The sequence below is a fragment of the Odocoileus virginianus genome, chromosome 4, assembly GCF_023699985.2.
Source record: "Odocoileus virginianus isolate 20LAN1187 ecotype Illinois chromosome 4, Ovbor_1.2, whole genome shotgun sequence".
Taxonomy (NCBI): domain Eukaryota; kingdom Metazoa; phylum Chordata; class Mammalia; order Artiodactyla; family Cervidae; genus Odocoileus; species Odocoileus virginianus.
The window spans coordinates 79,966,075-79,984,879 of NC_069677.1; the positions used below are offsets into that span (position 1 = coordinate 79,966,075).

General features: G+C 47.4%; 1 protein-coding gene across 3 annotated transcripts in view; it reads right to left on the reverse strand.

The window, feature by feature from the left end:
• The window catches only part of C2CD2 (C2 calcium dependent domain containing 2), a 62,816-nt gene that overhangs the window by 33,286 nt on the left and 10,725 nt on the right, over positions 1–18,805 (reverse strand). For all 3 annotated transcript variants that reach the window (XM_070466807.1, XM_020875085.2, XM_070466808.1), the window contains exons 2-4: positions 17,447–17,545; positions 3,362–3,481; positions 36–140 (exon numbers count right to left, since the gene is read on the reverse strand). In XM_070466807.1, the coding sequence (XP_070322908.1) occupies positions 36–140; positions 3,362–3,481; positions 17,447–17,545 (324 nt within the window). The remainder of the gene's footprint in view (positions 1–35; positions 141–3,361; positions 3,482–17,446; positions 17,546–18,805) is intronic.

Here is an 18,805-nt window from a genome sequence, read left to right on the forward strand (position 1 = left end):
ATGCTGGGGGAAATCACAAAACCTCACAAACTGACCTCCCCGAGGACTTTGGGCTGGACTGTGATGGCCATCTCTGGGGCGCTGATGAAGGACCACTTGATCTGAATGTCCTCCCTCTTCTCCTTCATGTGGAGCTCCAGCTGTTTAAAAAAAAATAAAAGATTATTGGAGGATTGCTCTCTCCACTGGAGCCTCGATGTATGTCTCTGTGTTCATTTCTTTTCTTAGACAGTGGTTTGTCCCCTGCCTTGGCATGCTGTGTGCTTTCAAAATGGCAAGGAGGGTCCCCAGTCCCTGACTGCCCCTCCCCTGTTGTGTAGCCTACCCCATTCCCACCAGTACCTTCCTCTGCCTTAACCAACCACTCAGAGAGGAACATCAGGGTCGGGGATGAACACCAGATGTCATGAAAACCCTGCAAATCCTCTGCTTTGCAGCTTTCTTCTGCAAGCATCACCAAGACATACTGGAGCCAGAGGGACAGAGAAGGGAGCCGGGACACCTTGTCTGTTCCCACACACTCACACGGCCCCCTCCCCTCACCCTGCCCATGATCGTACACATGGGTGCATCAGCACTCTTAGCCTCTCTTGCCTGGGCCACTGCACACCTTCACATGGACTCCAATCTCTCCCAGGGCCCCATCCAGCCCTGCCTGTAAGTCATGGCCGAACCATGGCCGAACCAGGGGGTGCCCCCTGCCACCCCCCACAAAGACAAGCATGCTCCTCGGAACCTGTGAATAGATTTCCTCACATGGCAAAAGGGACTCTGCACGTGTGATCAGGGTAAGGACACTGAGGTGCAGAGACAATCCTGCATGATTCCAGTGAGCCCACAGAGGTATAGGAGCCCTTAAAGATGGAAGAGGAAGACAGAAGAACATGCGGAGAGAGGAGACTTGAAGACAGAGGAGGATGCCAGAAGCCCAAGGGTAAGGTTGCCTCCAGAAGCTGGGACCTGTCCTCAGCTGACAGCCAGCCAGAAATTGGACCCTCAGTCCAACAACCATAAGGAGCTGAATTCTGCCAACAACGGGTGAGCAAGGAAACAGATCCCCTCCAGTGCTCCCAGAAAGGAAGGCAGCCCACCAGCACCAGGATTTTAGCCCATGTTGGACATCACACCTCCAGATTGGTGATGTGATAAATGTGTGCCATTTTCAGCTAAGATGTGGTGATTTGCTTCAGCAGCCACAGCAAGCTAAGCTACCATCCTCCTTCTTCAGCAGGAGACTCCTTCTAAAGCCAAAGTCTTGACCCTTCCCATCTCTATGCTTCCTCCCACCAACCAGGGAAAGAGAAGGAAAGGATGGCTATAGAATTGTTTTCTCAATACTGGGTCCTCCCACTCATGCTAGCAACCAGGTAAGACAAAGGATGCTCCTGTTGCCCTGTAATTTTGGGCGACTCTAGCAAAAGCGTGCTTTAATTTCATTGCCACAGTCCCTGAGTTGTTCCACCAGGTTGGGGAGAGGGGGTAGCTGCTGGTGTCTATGCAGTTTTTATCTGAAGAACAACAGAGGAGGGAATGCCTCCTGCCATGAGCATTAATAATTCACCAACCTCTAGCAGCTGCTTCTGCTTTGAGAGGTAACCCACCTTTAAACTGTGTCAAGAGATCAAAGACACAATTGAATTATCTGTGTCTGAGCTGTGTAAAATGGCACATCAACAGCATCTTGGAAAACATGTTTCTTGGGTGAATGTTTGTGGTCCTTGCTGAACTCACCCCATCCTGAACACACCCCAGACTTTAACATTATCTTCTAACCACACTGTCCAAAAAACTAGGGGAAGCAGGAGGGCTTTAACATCTGACAAGTCCATAAGCTCAACTTAACTTCCCTGACTCTTGAAAACGGATAGGGGTGGGGGATGGATTTCAGAAAAAAAGCCATTTAGGTAGCTGGAAATTTTTGTTTGTCCTGGTTGTTTAAGACCATGTCTTTTAAGAAAACCCAATGGAATAATCTCTTCTTGTGGTTGAGACTCTTGAAAGATTTGGGTTCACCCCCCACATTAGCAGCCAAGTACAAGTTGAATTGGCAGTTACCCCTAAACAGACCCAGAAATTCACAATTTCTACATGTCAGCTAAACAAGAGCATTGGTGAACTTCTGCTCTGCATGTGATATACATAGTTTTCTGATGGGTTAGTCACCCAGAAGCTTCACTAAGTCTATTATAATTATTATCTCTATTTATAATTGTTCAATGTATAAAACTATATCAGTTATAAAAGTTACATACTATGTGCCTATTACAATCATTATAACAATGTCTATTATCCAAAAATAATGGTGATACTCATTTTCTAACATAATAATAATGAGCCTTTTAAAGTTGATTTTTTTCAAACACTAAAAGGAAGATGCTAAGTCCAGACCTTGAGCTGTTTTTCCAAGTTGCAGGGGACTTTCGAAGGCCAGCACCTGATTCCAAATTATTAACAGAACCACCTTCCTCATCTCAGATGCCATCATCCTCAATCCAACAGTCAACAACATCTGGGACATGTGCCTTGAAAACTACCATATCTCTCACATTTGTTAGATGGAAACTCTGAATTCATTATATATATGTATACATATGTGTGTATATATGGTGGTTTTGGCGGTTTAGTCACTAAGCCGTGTCCGACTCTTAGAACCCCATGGACTGTGGCCCGCCAGGCTCCTCTGTCCATGGGGATTCTCCAGGCAAAAATACTGAAGTGGGTTGCCATTTCCTTCTCCAGATGTGTGTATATATATATGTGTGTGTGTGTGTGTGTGTGTGTGTGTATGCCTGTGTATATACCTAAGTGTATATATACCTATGTATGTATATATATGTGTGTGTGCATATACCTGTGTGTGTATCCATGTGTGTATATGTGTGTATATATACCTATGTGTGTATATACATGTGTGTATTTATTTATTTATTTGGAGTGGGTAGCCTTTCCCTTCTCCAAGGGAACTTCCCCACCCAGGGATCACACCCAGATCCCCCACATTGCAGGTGGATTCTTAACCAGCTAAGCCACAAGGGAAGGCCAAGAATACTGGAGTGGGTAGCCTATCCCTTCTCCAGTGGATCTTCGTGACCCAGGAATCGAACCAGGGTCTCCTGCATTGCAGGCAGATTCTTTACCAACTGAGCTATCAGGGAAACCCATGTGTTTTTATACATAAACCTATGACATGCACACTTTTGTATTTCCCACAAAGACAACATAATATGACGGTAACAGTCTGAAACTAATGAAATGAGCAGTAATTAATAAAAACAGGAGCATTCACGTCTGTGACAGCGCCCCACTCACCCTACAGATTTACGAAGCGGTCTTCCTAGGACAGACTGTCTCCCAATTTTACCTGCAGATGGAGCGGAGAGAGCCGCACGCCATACAGCGAGCGCCCCGTGTCCTCAGACGAGGGCGGCCCCGCGCTGACCAGGAACTGGATGGTCTCGCCCAGCACTCGACAAAACACCACCTGGAGGAGGGAGCAGAGAACACGTGAACTTCACGCCAGAGAGAGGAGAGCATGCGCCTTGCCCATCTTCATTTCACTGAACAAAACAGCCTGGACTCTCTAGATCAGCAAGCATGAGAACTCAGTCTCAAATGTGGGTGAATATCTAGATGCATATTTTCTATTACCCCAGAGCTTAAAAACTAGAAACAATACTTCAAATCTTTTCTTTCTGATGTATTCTCAGCACTTGCCCAAATCTAGTTAGAATCTTTCCACACAATTTTTTTTTCCTTTAAATATTTCTTTTTTCTATTTCTTCATGCAGCTGATTTTTAAATTTCCTGGGCAATTTATTCATATGGTGTGAAAGCCATTAGCCATCATCTCTCACTAAAAAAATGAGCCTTAAAAAGAAACTTAGTTCTGGATGTTTCCAGGTAAAAATTCTTTTAAAGTACCTAGAACACAAGAAATTGTTTCTATTTAAATATATTGTAACCTATTGTGGTTTACAAAGATGTGGGGATAATTGAAAGAACTGTGAAATATTGAACGGTTACAAAATGATACAGTCTTAACAAAAATTGAGTTATTAAAATAAGCTCATTTAAAAACCTATGAGACAAAGCAATTACATCAGGAACAAACCAGACCATATTCCTGACATAAATCAGAAAGCATTTTAGAGAGAGGGCCGTGAATGCTGTCACTGTACAGGGAAGCATTTAGTCCCTGCCAGCGAATCCCCTACAGGAGCAGACCTTCCAGAATGAGGGACCGGCCACGCTCCTGGCAGGACGCCAAGCGAGCCCAGGGCGGGTCGACTATGAGGCCAGGTGTGCCTGGCAGAGGGGTGGTGGGGAGGATGAGGGGTGTCTGGCAGGGGGCCAGCGTGTCTGGCCAAAGTCAAGGCATCAGAGGCTGAGAGGAAGGCAAGATGGACCCCCACATTCCCAAGGGAACAGCTGACCCCCACACTGGATGGTGTCACTTGGGAAGGAAGGAAAAATTCTTTAACTCTCTGGTGGATTTAGAACCTAAAATACCAAGTAGAAAGATTAACAAAACAGTTATTTTGTCAGGGCAACTGCTATTTCACAAAGTTCAGGCTGAAAACATGTCTCCCTCCCCACTCCTGATCCCTGGCTCCCTGGGCCCCTCACAGGCATAGCCCCACTCGGGGCCCACCTGCCCCTCCAAAAATGACCTGACCTGTACTACACAGAGAGCCCCCAGAAAGGGTCCCTTTCCAGGGCCCACTATAAAAGCTTTTGGCAGCATAGCATTAGAAAAAGAGAACCTTGCCTTTTCTAAATACTGGCAGAAAATTGCACAACCCTTATTTTCATCCGTTGTTGTAAAGGCCCTCTCTGAGGACTGACTTATGCGGATTAGTTACATATCTTCATTATGTTATTGCATCTCCAGAGTTCATCAAAGGTTGGAACAAAAAAATGTTTGTATAAGAAATGTCGCCTATTCGCTTTAAAAATACATGCTCTGTAAACAGTCTTTGGAGGAGGAATGTATTTTGATACCGGATGAGTTATACACACACAAGTGACATGATAGACAGAAAATTCTGTCCTTTGTCTCAAGAGCTGAGGTCATTTTACTCCTTAAAGTAAAACAAAACAAAACAGTCAGTGATTGGTTGACTTCTGTTATTTCTATGGAACTTTCTATATGAAGCTAATTAGAACGTCACTGGGAACCTTGACAGATTCATTAGCGCCCTGACTCAAGGAAGAGTTTGGCTTCTGTTTGTATTCAGTTCTACAAAAAGCTGGAACCCTCTGCGGATCCAGTGGTTAAGAATCCATGGGGGCAGGCTAGATGGGAGGTGAGTTTGGGGGAGAATGGGAGAGTTTGGGTGAGTTTGGCTGAGTCCCTTCGCCGTTCACTTGAAACTATCACAATATTGTTTGTTAATTGACTATACACCAACACAAAGTTAAAAGTAGCTATAAGAAAAGAATAGAATCTGCTTGCCAATGCAAGGGACATGGGTTCCACCCTTGGTCAGGGAAGATTCCAGATGCCTCAGGGCAACTAAACTCGTGTGCCTCAGCCACAGAGCCCCTGCTCTTCAACAAAAGGAGCCACTGCTATGAGAGGCTGCAAACCACAGCTGGAGAAAGCCTGCCTGCAGCACTGCAGTCAAAAATAAATCCATTAATTAACTTTTAAAAAGAATGAAAAAAAAATTTTTTTTTTAAAGTTACCCCTCTGCTTCCTTTCTGATACACGGACAGCTGAAGCACCTGGTTAAAAGCAATTAAACCAACACTCCAGCATAGATTTTAAGACTTTAAAACTTCTAGAATGCAAGCCTCAAAGGTCACGATTACCATTCACGTCACATCTGGAAACTAGGTGCAATCATTAAAAAACGGGACACCTTTTGCAGAGATCCCTGGAAGGTCTTCCTGGCCCTGTACCAATGCCCTCAGTAACACCTGTCATATGGACCAACCGTTTCTTGGCCTCTCTTCAGTGTTCAGCTGAAAAACCTAATTAAAACAACTATCTGATCATATTCAAGATGGGCAAACAAAATGCCCCCCACCATTCTTACGGATCCAGTTGGGAGGGATAATGACCAGGGCTAGCCTCCGCTCCTCCACCCTGAGAGTAAAAGTCCCATTTGTCAAATGGACCAGAACAAAATGGAAAGGAGATTTTAAATATAAGTAATCTTCTTTCAGGGCATTATGGTGTTTTATACACAATGGGGATTAAATGATCTCAACCCAGGCAAATGGTGGCCAGGCTGTCCCTGTAACCAAGGGGTCCCCTCTTGGAATGGCAGAAAGCAGGATCACCCGATGCAAGGTCAAGCAGACCCTTCCAACCAGGGCCAGAGTGACCAGGGTTGATGTCTATTTAAATACGGACGAATAGGTAGAGACCCTGATCTTGACCCTATAGTCTCCCAACCCCAAACACAGACCTGTTCATGAGGCTTCCTTCTGAAGTTTATACATTAGGTCCTCAGAGCATCCCAATTACACTGAGCTGTTTAATATGGCTTGGGCTTCCCAGGTGCATATGTGCTAGGCCACTTTACTCATGTCCGATTCTCTGTTGTTTAGTTGCTCAGTTGTGTCCAACTCTTTTGTGACCCTATGGACTGCAACCTGCCAGGCTCCTCTGTCCATGGGATTCTCCAGGCAAGAATACTGGAGTGGGTTGCCATGCCTTCCTCCAATCTTCCCTACCCAGGGATTGAACCCAACTGGCTCAGTGGTAAAGAATCTGCCTGCCAATGCAGGAGATGCATGAAACACAGGTTTGATCCCTGGGACCATAAAGAAGGCCGGAGGATGAAGAACTGATGCTTTCAAATTGTGGTACTGGAGAAGACTTGAGAGTCCCTTGGACTGCATGGAGATCAAATCAGTCAATCTTAAAGGAAATCAAGCCTGAATATTCATTGGAAGGACTGATGCTAAAGCTGAAGCTCCAATACTTTGGCCTGATGTGAAGAGCCAACCCATTGATTGGAAAAGACCTTGATGCTGGGAAATATTGAAGGCAAAAGGAGGAGAGGGCAGGAGAGGATGAGATGGTTGGATAGCATCATTGACTCAATGGATATGAGGCTCCCAGCAAACTCTGGGAGATGGTGAAGGACAGGGAAGCCTGACATACTGCAGTCCATGGGGTCTCAAAGAGTCAGACACGACTGAGGGACTGAACAATTGCCCCAGCTCCTCCTTCTCTGAGAACATTCTAGAGAACTGGAAATAATTTCATTACTTTTGTCTTCAAAAAAGCTAGGAAAACAGCTGATAAAAGGGACCTAAAAGGTTTATATCACTTTATAGCTTTATTATAGCTTTCACTTTAATCAGACTACATGACATCATGGAGAAAGAAATTCAAAATAAAACAGAAGAAATGACCTTTCACTAATCGTTCAGAATTCTCGGTCAGGTTTCTGCCCCAACTCTGCACCCAGTCTTGGTCATATAAATATTCTTTAAGATGGCACGTGTGTGAGTGTGCGCTCAGTCAATAAGTTGTGTCCGACTCCTTTGTGATCCTATGGACTGCAGGATGGGATTCTTCAGGCAAGAATACTGGAGTGGGTTGCCATGCCCTCCTCCAGGGGCTCTTCCCAACCCAGGGGTCGAACGATCATCTCCTGTGTCTCCTGCACCGCAAGCAGATTCTTTACCACTGAGCCACTGAGATGGCATGAGTCTGATATAAAATATTACTTCTACTTTGGAACAGAAACTCATTTTAAAAAGTAAAGTGTCACTGGCTTAAAATTCTCAAAACATCTATAAAGCTAACCCTATTGCCTGCTTGTTCACAACACATGGCTGAAGATATATTTTCATCTGCTATCTCCCAGTGGGCTAGGGGCTTCCCCTGTGGCTCAGCTGGTAAAGAATCCACCTGCAATGCAGGAGACCCACATTTGATCCCTGGGTTGAGAAGATCCCCAGGAGAAGGGAACGGCTACCCACTCCAGTATTCTGGCCTGGAGAATGTCCAGGACTGTATGGTCCATGGGGTTGCAAAGAGTTGGACACAACTAAGAAACTTTCACTTCACTTCACTTCACTTCACTTCCCAGTGGACTGAGGTGAAAAATGCAGGAAACAAGATGGCAGCCAGCCCCAAGGGATGCTGGGTAGGTGCTCTATTTCATCCCCTTGAGGGGTGTGCCTCCACACAGGCTCTGACACCCCACCCCCACCCATACTCTCCGTCCCTTCTCCTGTTTGGATTCTTTAAAATGAAACAATGAGGCTTTGAAACTGTGGTGCTGGAGAAGACTCTTGAGAGTCCCTTGGATGGCAAGGAGATCAAACCAGTCAATCTTAAAGGAAGTCAACACTGAATATTCATTGGAAGGACTGATGCTGAAGCTCCAATACTCAGGCCACCTGATGCAAAGAGTCGACTCATTGGAAAAGCCCCCGATGCTGGGAAAGATTGAAGGCAAGAAGAGAAGACGGTGACAGAGGATGAGATGGTTGTATGGCATCATCGAGTCAATGGACATGAGTTTGCAGTCCAAGGGGTCGCAAAGAGTCAAACACGAATGAATGACTGAACACCAACACTACCAGGAGGTATCGTTACTACATAAAGCAGCTTAATGTGGGCCTTCCTTGGCTTAAAAATCTGCGAATGTGTTCTCCCCCATGGCCTCTGTGCATTAAAAGACACATACAAGACACTGCCTTTAAAATGAAGGCAGGAGCGAGCTGGGTCTTTTTCCATTAGTGCTCTAGTGCTCTACTAGGCCATATCTTCACCATTAGCCACTGGCTGTTTTCATTCCAGTCCCAAAGAAAGGCAATCCCAAACAATGCTCAAACTACCGCACACGCTAGTAAAGTAATGCTCAAAATTCTCCAAGCCAGGCTTCAACAATACGTGAACCACGAACTTCCAGATGTTCAAGCTGGTTTTAAAAAGGCAGAGGAACCAGAGATCAAATTGCCAACATCCGCTGGATCATCGGAAAAGCAAGAGACTTCCAGAAACACATCTACTTCTGCTTTATTGACTATGCCAAAGCCTTTGACTGTGTGGATCACAATAAAGTGTGGAAAATTCTGAAAGAGATGGGAATACCAGACCACCTGACCTGCCTCTTGAGAAACCAATATGCAGTTCAGGAAGCAACAGTTAGAACTGGACATGGAACAACAGATGGGTTCCAAATAGGAAAAGGAGTGCCTCAAGGCTGTATATTGTCACCCTGCTTATTTAACGTATATGCAGAGTACATCATGAGAAACGCTGGGCTGGAGGAAGCACAAGCTGGAATCAAGATTGCCAGGAGAAATATCAATAACCTCAGATATGCAGATGACACCACCCTCATGGCAGAAAGTGAAGAGGAACTAAAAAGCCTCTTGATGAAAGTGAAAGAGGAGCATGAAAAAGTTGGCTTAAAGCTCAGCATTCAGAAAACTAAGATCATGGCATCTGGTCCCATCACCTCATGGGAAATAGATGGGGAGACAGTGGAAACAGTGTCAGACTTTATTTTTTGGGGCTCCAAAATCACTGCAAATTCTGATTGCAGCCATGAAATTAAAAGACGCTTACTCCTTGGAAGGAAAGTTATGACCAACCTAGACAGCATCTTAAAAAGCAGAGACATTACTTTGCAAACAAACGTCCATCTAGTCAAGGCTATGGTTTTTCCAGTGGTCATGTATGGATGTGAGAGTAGGACTGTGAAGAAAGCTGAGCGCCGAAGAATTGATGCTTTTGAACTGTGGTGTTGGAGAAGACTCTTGAGAGTCCCTTGGACTGCAAGGAGATCCAACCAGTCCATCCTAAAGGAGATCAGTCCTGGGCGTTCATTGGAGGGACTGATGCTGTAGCTGAAACTCCAATACTTTGGCCACCTCATGCGAAGAGTTGACTCATTGGAAAAGACCCTGATGCTGGGAGGGATTGGGGGCAGGAGGAGAAGGGGATGACAGAGGATGAGATGGCCGGATGGCATCACTGACTCGATGGACATGAGTTTGCATGGACTCCGGGAGTTTGTGATGGACAGGGAGGCCTGGCGTGCTGTGCTTCATGGGGTCGCAAAGAATCGTACACGACTGAGCGACTAAACTGAACTGAACTGTGTTCCAACTCACAAACAAACCCCCAGCTTGCCCAAGGGTCTTTTCACCCGTCCACACCAGGCAAAGTACCTGAGGGCTGACTCAGCCCAGATTCCATCTGCCTCCCTCCAAACAAACAGGTGGCCCTCCCAGAGGCTCTGCTCCCATTCCAACCTCAAAGGGTGGGGCCCCCAGGAAGGAATCTCTCACCTGCCTTAGGAAAGACCCTGCTTCAAAGCAGTTTCACAAGCTGTTAGAATTTTAGCATAAATACCAGGCTAATGGGGTAGCTGGAATTTCAAGTCATGCAAAACCAAAAAAAAGAAAAAGTCAATCAGCTCGATGGTGGCTCAGTGGTAAAGAATCTGCCTGTCACTGCAGGGGACACCAGCTCCATTCCTGGGTGGAGAAGATCCTACATGCTGCAGGGCAACTAAGCCCGAGCACTGAAGTACTGAGCCTGTGCTTTAGAGCCTGGGAGCTGCAACTACTGAAGCCCGTGTGCCTAGAGCCTGTGCTCTGCAAAGAGAGAAGCCGCTGGGACAAGCAGCTGTTGCACCATAATTAGAGAGTAGTCCCCGCTCGCTACTACTAGGTAAAAGTCCCTGCCCAGCAGTGAATACCCAGCACAACCAAAAATAAATAAATAAATATTCCCTCATCCAAAAAAAAAGTCAACCAAATTTCCTATTTGGAACTACAACTTTGTGTTCCACTACCCTGGCAAAGGAGAAGGGGGTGACAGAGGATAAGATGGTTGGATGGATAAGAACTTGGGCAAACTCTGGGAGATGGTGAGGGACAGGGAGGACTGGTGTGCTGCAGTCCATGCAGTTGCAAAGTCAGACATGACCTAGTGACTGACAACAATACCTTTGCAAAGTAAGGGGTTCACCAAGGTTTGGAGAGAGAAGAGGAGACCCCGGAATCTCTCAGAGTGTATTTTAGTGTATAAATGTATAACAGACAGCCTTTGATCTAAAAAGTCCATGTGTTCAGAGTACACAATTCATATCCAGGGAGGGTTGCGGGGTTTCCCGACATATCACGTGGAATAAGATTCTGGGGGAAATTCCAAGCAAATGCCTCAATCCGTTTGTTGCCATGGTTTCATGGAAGCAAAGGTTGGTTAGTGCTTTTCAGTTCCCCTTTTTCCATCTTCCCTCTTTCCTAGGGAGGGTGGGAGATTAACTGAAATGATAAACATAAAATGATAATAATAAAAAAGGAAAGAATAATAGTAACAGCACCATTTATGGTGTATCACAGTCAGAGCCTGTTTCTGGAGGCTGACTCGGGTTCAATTACAGCCTCTGCTTATTCAGTGGCTCTTAGTTCCCTCACCGGCCTCTCTCTGCCTCGGCCTCCCTCTCTATACAGAGGTCACCATGCTTCCTTGGGTAAAGGAGAGCTGTGGGTGCTAAGGAGAACAGACAGAGCCGTTATAGCCCAGTGACATTAGGAGCAGGTCCCTGCAGGTGCTGCACAGGCTGGGGCCAGGCCGGGGTTCGCCTTTACAGACACAGCCCGTGGCTCAGAGGGAGAAGGAAATACCCAGGACAAGCTTGGAGCCAGCCTGGATCTCTCTGACTTCTAGATCTTTCTCCAGTCTGAGTGGACTGTTGTTTATTTAAAACTTTAACCTGCAGCTGATCACTGCACCATTAGAAGCCGCTGTTTATTTATAAATGACACAGACAACAAAGCTAACTCATACTTTTCATGGGGGTAGGGCCACCCACCAAGGTAAGCTTCGCTGCAGTTCCTCAGCACTGATGTCTGTTGCTTCCCCCAGTGAGCCTTCAGCATACTGGTTGCGGGGACACTCACCACACTTGCTAAGGAAATGCGTGGCCTTTGCAGTGAGTGCCTGTCCCACACAATCTGCCTAACCCCGGTTCATGTTCAGGGAGCTCAAATGCTGCCTGTGTAGACCTCATGTCTCCACAGATGCACCAGGAGGGGCCTCTGCTCCCACCTGAGGACGAAGGGCTGCTCTCAGGCCACTTGCAATACAGAAATTAAGTCTCCATCTTCTGGGTCAAACATTCTGGAGCAAAGCTCTTCCAGGACATGAGCAAAGAGAATGCAGCTGAAACTTGTTGCTCTTGTATAACTGTGTAATTATAGTCTGGGAGAGAGAAATGTGCTTGGGGCGTGTTGGGACTGGAAGGGAGGACACAGAGAGTCCTGCAGAGAAGTTGAAGGGTGATGCCTTGCTCCACGAGTCCTGCAGACAGGGGTACTTCCAGTCGCCACCCTGAATAGATGCCCTTCCAGAGGAACACAGGTGCCCTGTCCCAGGAGCACTCCCTTAGAGAAATGCCCCAGCCTCTGGTAGGCTTGTCTCTTGGGATAAATATTTGGTGGTGTCCTCAGCTCGTGGCACACAGCTTCTAAAACCTTTGGAATCTCCAGAGTGATAAGAATGTCTTTTGGATGCTAAGAAGATGACTGGTGGCTGGGGGCCTTTAGATAACAATGGGAGGCAGACAGGAGGTTCCCACAATCAAGGCGTGATGAGAGAGGAGAAGCTTTGCCACCTGGAGCTCAGGGGAATGGACAGGGACTAGAGATGGGATCACAGACCCACGGCCTGTGGTTTAATCAGACGTCCTCTGTGATGGAACCTCCATTAAACCCTTTAACAATGGGGTTCAGAGAGCATCTGGTCCTGGAAGGGTGGTACACGTGCAGGGCGTGGAAGTTCCCGTCCCTTCTCCCTTCCCTGCTCTGCCGTTTGGCTGTCTCTGAGCTGTGTTCTTTATAAGACACTGGTAATAGTAAGGAAGGGCTTTCCAGGTGGCTCAGTGGTAAAGCATCCTCCTGCAATCCAGGAGACCCAGGTTTGATGCTTGTGTGGGGAAGATCCCTTGGATGGCTACATGCTCCAGTATTCTTGCCCGGGAAATCCCATGGACAGAGGAGCCTGTGGGCTGCAGTCCATGAGGTCACAACGAGTCAGACACGACTGAGCAAGTAAACAACAACAACAGTAAGTAAACTGCTTTCCCAAGTTCTGTGAGCTGTTCTAGCATGAGGAGGGGTTGTGGGAACCTTCAACTTTAGAGCCAGTTGGTGGGCACAGGAGGCCCAGACCTAGCGTTGGCGTCTGAAATAGGGGGCAGTCTGGTGGGACTGAGCCCTTTGACCTGAGGGGTCTGCCCTGTAGTTAGTGCCAGCATTGAATTGAATTGTAGGACCCCCAGCTGGTGTTCAGAGGATTGGAGGACTGCTTGTTGGGTGGAAGAAAAAATGCACACATTTGGTGTCAAAAGAGTCATCAGTAAACCACTGAGAGGTCCCCACTCAGCCCTTGCTGCAGGGTGTGGAATGTGTAGCTCCCACGGGTCCTGATGACTCTGATGCTCTGAGCCATGCAAGACCCCACTCTCTGTGCAGGCCCGGGGCAGGGGGCTTGTTGAGGAACAGATATTTGCAAAGGTGGTTACTCTGGCACACAGGGGTCTTCAGGGGCTGCAGGAGAAGGTCAGAGCACAGAGCACTTGGAGCATGGGGGAGGCCCAGTTCTGTTCTGGGGGGTCCTGCAGGGAGACTCAAGTCCAAACCCAAGTCAGGAAGATACCCACAAAGGGAGACCAGAGCCCCTTTCTCATCTGATCCAAGCCCCATTCAAGTCTTGATCCAAGACGTTGACTATACACCAGCCCCCTTGTCCAGGCAGATTCATCCTCTTCATTACCTCAAACACCACCCACATGTCCCTTGTCAGGGCTGAGACAGGAGGATGAGAAACATGGGCCCTGATGCTCTGTGGGGAGCAGAGAAAGGGCAGGGTGGAGGGGGACGTCCTAGAATCTCCTGTCTGTATTCCTCGGACACATTCTGTTTGCATCCTGAGATTCTCCTATGCATTTTCCCTTCTCAGGAATTGGATTCAGGATTGGTACAGGATTCAGTCTAAGTTTGGAGAACCCAGGGGTAGTTCAGACCCTGAAAGGAAGAAGGCACTGTCATCAGCTCCTGGGATAATGTCTGTCCTTCATTTAACTTGTGGATATTTGGGAACCTCCCATGGGGACACGTTACAAGAGAAATTGACTAGCCAGGTTCGATTGCTTTGCGAGTGGGTACCCTGAAATGGGCTGTGACCAGTCAAGATGCACGTCCAAGAGAGGAAGAGGTTGTGTACAGGATCCAAGCACTTGGGGGTATCCTGCTCCCCACTTCCCAGGGGCCAGGTGGATCCCCACAGGGTCCCTGAGCTGGTTCCCTGGGACCACGACACTCAACCCACTTTCCTGCATTGCTCAGGGGGCTGGGTGCCTGCCCAAGAGGAGGGCCCTGATGCCAGCACAAAGGTACTGGCAGGCGCTCAGCTCCTCTCTGGCCAAGAAAACATAGCAGTCAAGAACTATGAAGAAACTTGTCAAAGAAAACAAGATTGTGTGCACTTCCCAGAAGTTTACTGGGTGAAAAGCTTCCTAGAACACAGTGTGGACTGCTGTCTGTGGTCCCACCTGCAGGGAGCAGAGGAAGGAGGATAGAGAGCAAGGAGAAAGAGGGCAGACTTAAAAAACTTCATGCAGGGCTTCCCTTGTGGTCCCATGGTTAAGAATCCACCTTGCAATGCAAGGGACACCTGTTTGATCCCTGGTCTGGGAAGATCCCACACGCTGGGGGGCAACTAAGCCCATGTACCACGACTGCTGAGGCCACGAGCTGCAACTACTGAAGCCTGCGTACCTGGAGCCCGTGATCTGCAACAGGAGAAGCCACTGCAATGAGAAGCCCGCACACCGCAGCCAAGAGCAGCCCCCACTTGCCCCTGTTAGAGGAAGCCCAAGGGCAGCAGCAAAGACCCAACATGACCACAATAAAAATTAATTAAGTGTTTAAAAAAGAGTTAATGATAGGCTTAAAAAAAAAAGCCTGTGCACTTCTATATGTTGTTTTCAACTTTTTGATGGGTGTGCAATATTTCTGCCATGGTATTAAAACAAACACAGTTTAACCATCCACTTTCCAAAGGCAGCGTTTCTGGCACCATCTATATATCAGGACCTTTAAAAATGGTCTATGGCCATTTCTAATCCCTGCTCCCTCCCCAGCATCTCCAGACCAGTCTCTGAGCTCTGTTCTCTTAATACTGACAGTGTCAGAAATCAGCAAACAGAAACTGTCCACCACAAAGGGACTTGAGGCTTATTTGTCAATAATAGGGTACTCAATCAGTGCACAGGGCCACATCCCAAGCAGGGGACTCGGACAGGTCAGGCCTACAGCAAGCTGCCCCCAGACCCCTAGCTTCTGAAACCTGGGCACTGCACCATCTGCTCACAGGGCCCCTTCCAGCTCTCATGGGCTGTGCTGGTGCCAGCTGCCTTGTTGCCACCAGTTTTCTCCCAACATCTCCCATGCTTCCTGCAGGGGTTATGGAGCTCTGAGACTCCAGGATCCACCAGGGCATGGGGACAGAGAACCCTTCTGCACTGCCAGGGCAAAGGACGCTGGGTCAGTGCCTGGGTGACCGATTCTGGAATTCATGGTGGAGCTGATTATGTGTACCTACAACCCAGGACCCCCACACCTGCCACAGAGATACTCCCAGGCTTGAGTCTGAGGGCTCAGGAGACAGTTCAGGGCAGCTTTGCTGCACTTGTGAAAAACAGAAAACCATCTCATTGTTCGTCTGCGGAAGGTGGGCAAAGCTGCCTTTGTCCACCGAGTCGTGAACTGCAGTTCCAGCTAATGAACTGTTGCTGCTAAGTCACGTCAGCTGTGTCTGACTCTATGCAACCCCATAGACGGCAGCCCACCAGGCTCCCCCGTTCCTGGGATTCTCCAGGCAAGAACACTGGAGTGGGTTGCCATTTCCTTCTCCAATGTATGAAAGTGAAAAGTGAAAGTGAAGTCGCTCAGTCGGGTCCGACTTAGAGACCCCTTGGACTGCAGCCTACCAGGCTCCTCAATCCAGGGGATTTTTCAGGCAAGAATACTGGAGTGGGGTACCATTGCCTTATCCAGCTAATGAACTAGAGCCCCCAAAATCAACCTGGGTGAACATTCAAACTGCCATGTTCTTATAAAGAGAAAGCTTGTTGTGAAAATGTACATACAAAACAATAAACACTTGAAATGCACAAATGATGTTCCAGCTGACCCGGGGTGGGGGTGGGCGGGGATACACAAGGACCAGATTCCAGAGGCTGGGTGGGAGCTCCTTCTGGGCCCAGGGGCCACCCAGGTATCTCCTCCTCACAGTCTGCTAAATGGTATGCATTTAACTTGACAATAAAATATCAAGATCCAAGGGGAAGCTTATACTTAAGAGTCTCTCAGCACTTCACAGAGACTTATTTAAAAAAATTATTCCCATTTTTTATGGTAGTTGACCAATGTAACAAGTAATCTCAGCCTGTAAACTGTTAGCAACTATAATATAAACTCTGTGTAATAGCTAAATGGCTAAAATCTATATATCATGCTACAGAATTATTCACATATTGTTTATAACTGCACCTATATAAATCTAGAGCTTCCCTGGTGGCCCAGTGGTAAGGAACCCGCCTGTCAGTACAGGAGACATGGGTTCGATCCCCAGGTCGGGAAGATCCCCTGGAGAAGGAAATGGCAACCCACTCCAGCATTCTTGCCTGGGAAATCCCTTGGACAGAGGAGCCTGGTGGGCTGCAGTCCTTGGGGTGACAGAGTTGGAAATGACTTAGTGACTAAACAACATTTTATAAATTATACAAAGTATGTTTATAATTTAATAAAGTGTATATGTATATAAATTTATGTGTAATCTGATCATTTAAACTATACAATCAAATGGCTTTTAAATATATTAAATATATGTTAAATATATTTCACATTGTTATACGAGCATCACCAGCACCACCTTTAGAACATTTCATCACCCCCTAAAATCCCATCCCTATTAGCAGTCACTGTTCACAGCCCACTCCCAGGCCCTGGACACTGCTTGTCTACTTTCTGTCTCTCTTGATTTATGTATTCTGAATATTTCATGTAAATGGAATCTTGTAATATGTGTCAGGTCTGGCTTCTTTTGCTTAGTGGAATGTCTACAAGGCTCATCCACGTGGGAGCACGTGTCAGAATTGCATTCCTTCATGAGGCCAAATAATACTCCATCATGTGGGAATGCCATATTTTATTTATCCATTCGTCAATGATGGGCCATATTTTATTTATTTTTTTGGTGTAAGAGGTCTGGCATTTTCAATAATTCTAAGAATAAATTCCCCCACCCCAGTTTAAAAAAAAAATTGAAGTATAGTCAATTACAATGTTGTGTCAATCTCTGGTGTACAGCAAAGTGACCCAGTTATACACCCCGGTTTTAAACTGGCTTCCTGGGTGAGGAGAGGCCTCCAGCAGGTGACGGCGCCTGGCTCACCTTCTCCTGGGCCGACCGGGCCACGCTGGAGACTTGCTGCACGGTCAGCTCCAGGGGTGGCTGCAGCAGGTCCTCCTGGAAGCAGAGAAGCAGCGGGCCCTGGAACAGAAGAGCAGAGTGAGGGGACGGTGCGCTGGGAGGGTGAGGGGCAGCGGGGTGGGGGGAGCTACCTTCTAAAGGACATGACATACTTGCTGCAAAGCTCTGCAGATCTAAGAAGATGTGATATGACTTCATTTAGTTCAATGTGTGCTTCTGAAGAGCAGCAATGGACAGATATCAGTAAGAAGCTCGGGGACAAAATAAAAAATGTGGCAATGAAGGCGGCAGAGGGGGTTCTGAGAGCTCAGGTTCACGGTGACAGCGGAGAAGCCCAGGCTCCCGGGAGGGTGGGTGCGCGGCCAGCCTGCAGGTGGGGCACAGCAGGTGCACGGGCTGTGTCCTCCCCTTTCTCTAGAAAGCTCTCTCTCTGGTTTCAGAGAACCACCTCTCCCCGCCCCACGTGGGTGCTGGCACTCTCCTTAGGTTACCCTCTTCTCATCTCCCCCTGCCCAAGTGGCAGGTGGGCAGGAACCCGTGGGGAGCAGACAGGTGCTTCTCCCGGGAATTTAGGATTCCTTGCCTGGAAATGAGCCAGCCGGCAGTACTGCTCAAGGATCAGGTTCCTGAGTCCCTGCTTTGAGGACCCCCAGAGCTGCCAGGCTCCTGCCCACTGTGGTCTCCTGGTTTAACTCCACCTTCAGCTCTCCACATCCTCTCATACCCTCCCAGAAATGTCCTCCAGGGCTCGTCACCCTGGCAGGTGACAAGTTCTTACAACTAAAATCTTGCTTACAAATTCTGCATTAAATATTGGTTTTTGCAATCAAAATCTTCAATGCAGGACATGCAAATCAATTAATATGACCACAAGGCAACAAGACTGATGCTTTATGAAAGAATAAATCAGGACTTGGATTACCAACCAGGTCTCGGTTTTTTAAAAAATAAGTTCTCTTGTGACGCTGAACACGTACGCCAACAATACGACCCTGGAACGAAACTCTCCTTCAACTCTCTTCCTGACATGCTCCAGAAAAGCCCATCATCATCAAGTGAGTTCTGATCATGTATTTAAAAAAGAGACTCAGCCCCACAGCTCCCCACCACATCGCATCTCTTTCCAAGACTCCCGGCTGTGATGAGCTGGTTCCAACTGCAAGGCTAGATCAAGGGTGGGGGATAGAAATGGTACAAATGGCAGCAAAGCTCTCCTGGCAAGTGCAGTGGGGATGAGCAAGAATGAAGTCAGCCCAGGGCTGTTTCTTAAGAATCCCCAGTGCTGCAGCGTACACCTACAGACACAGAACATTGTCACTG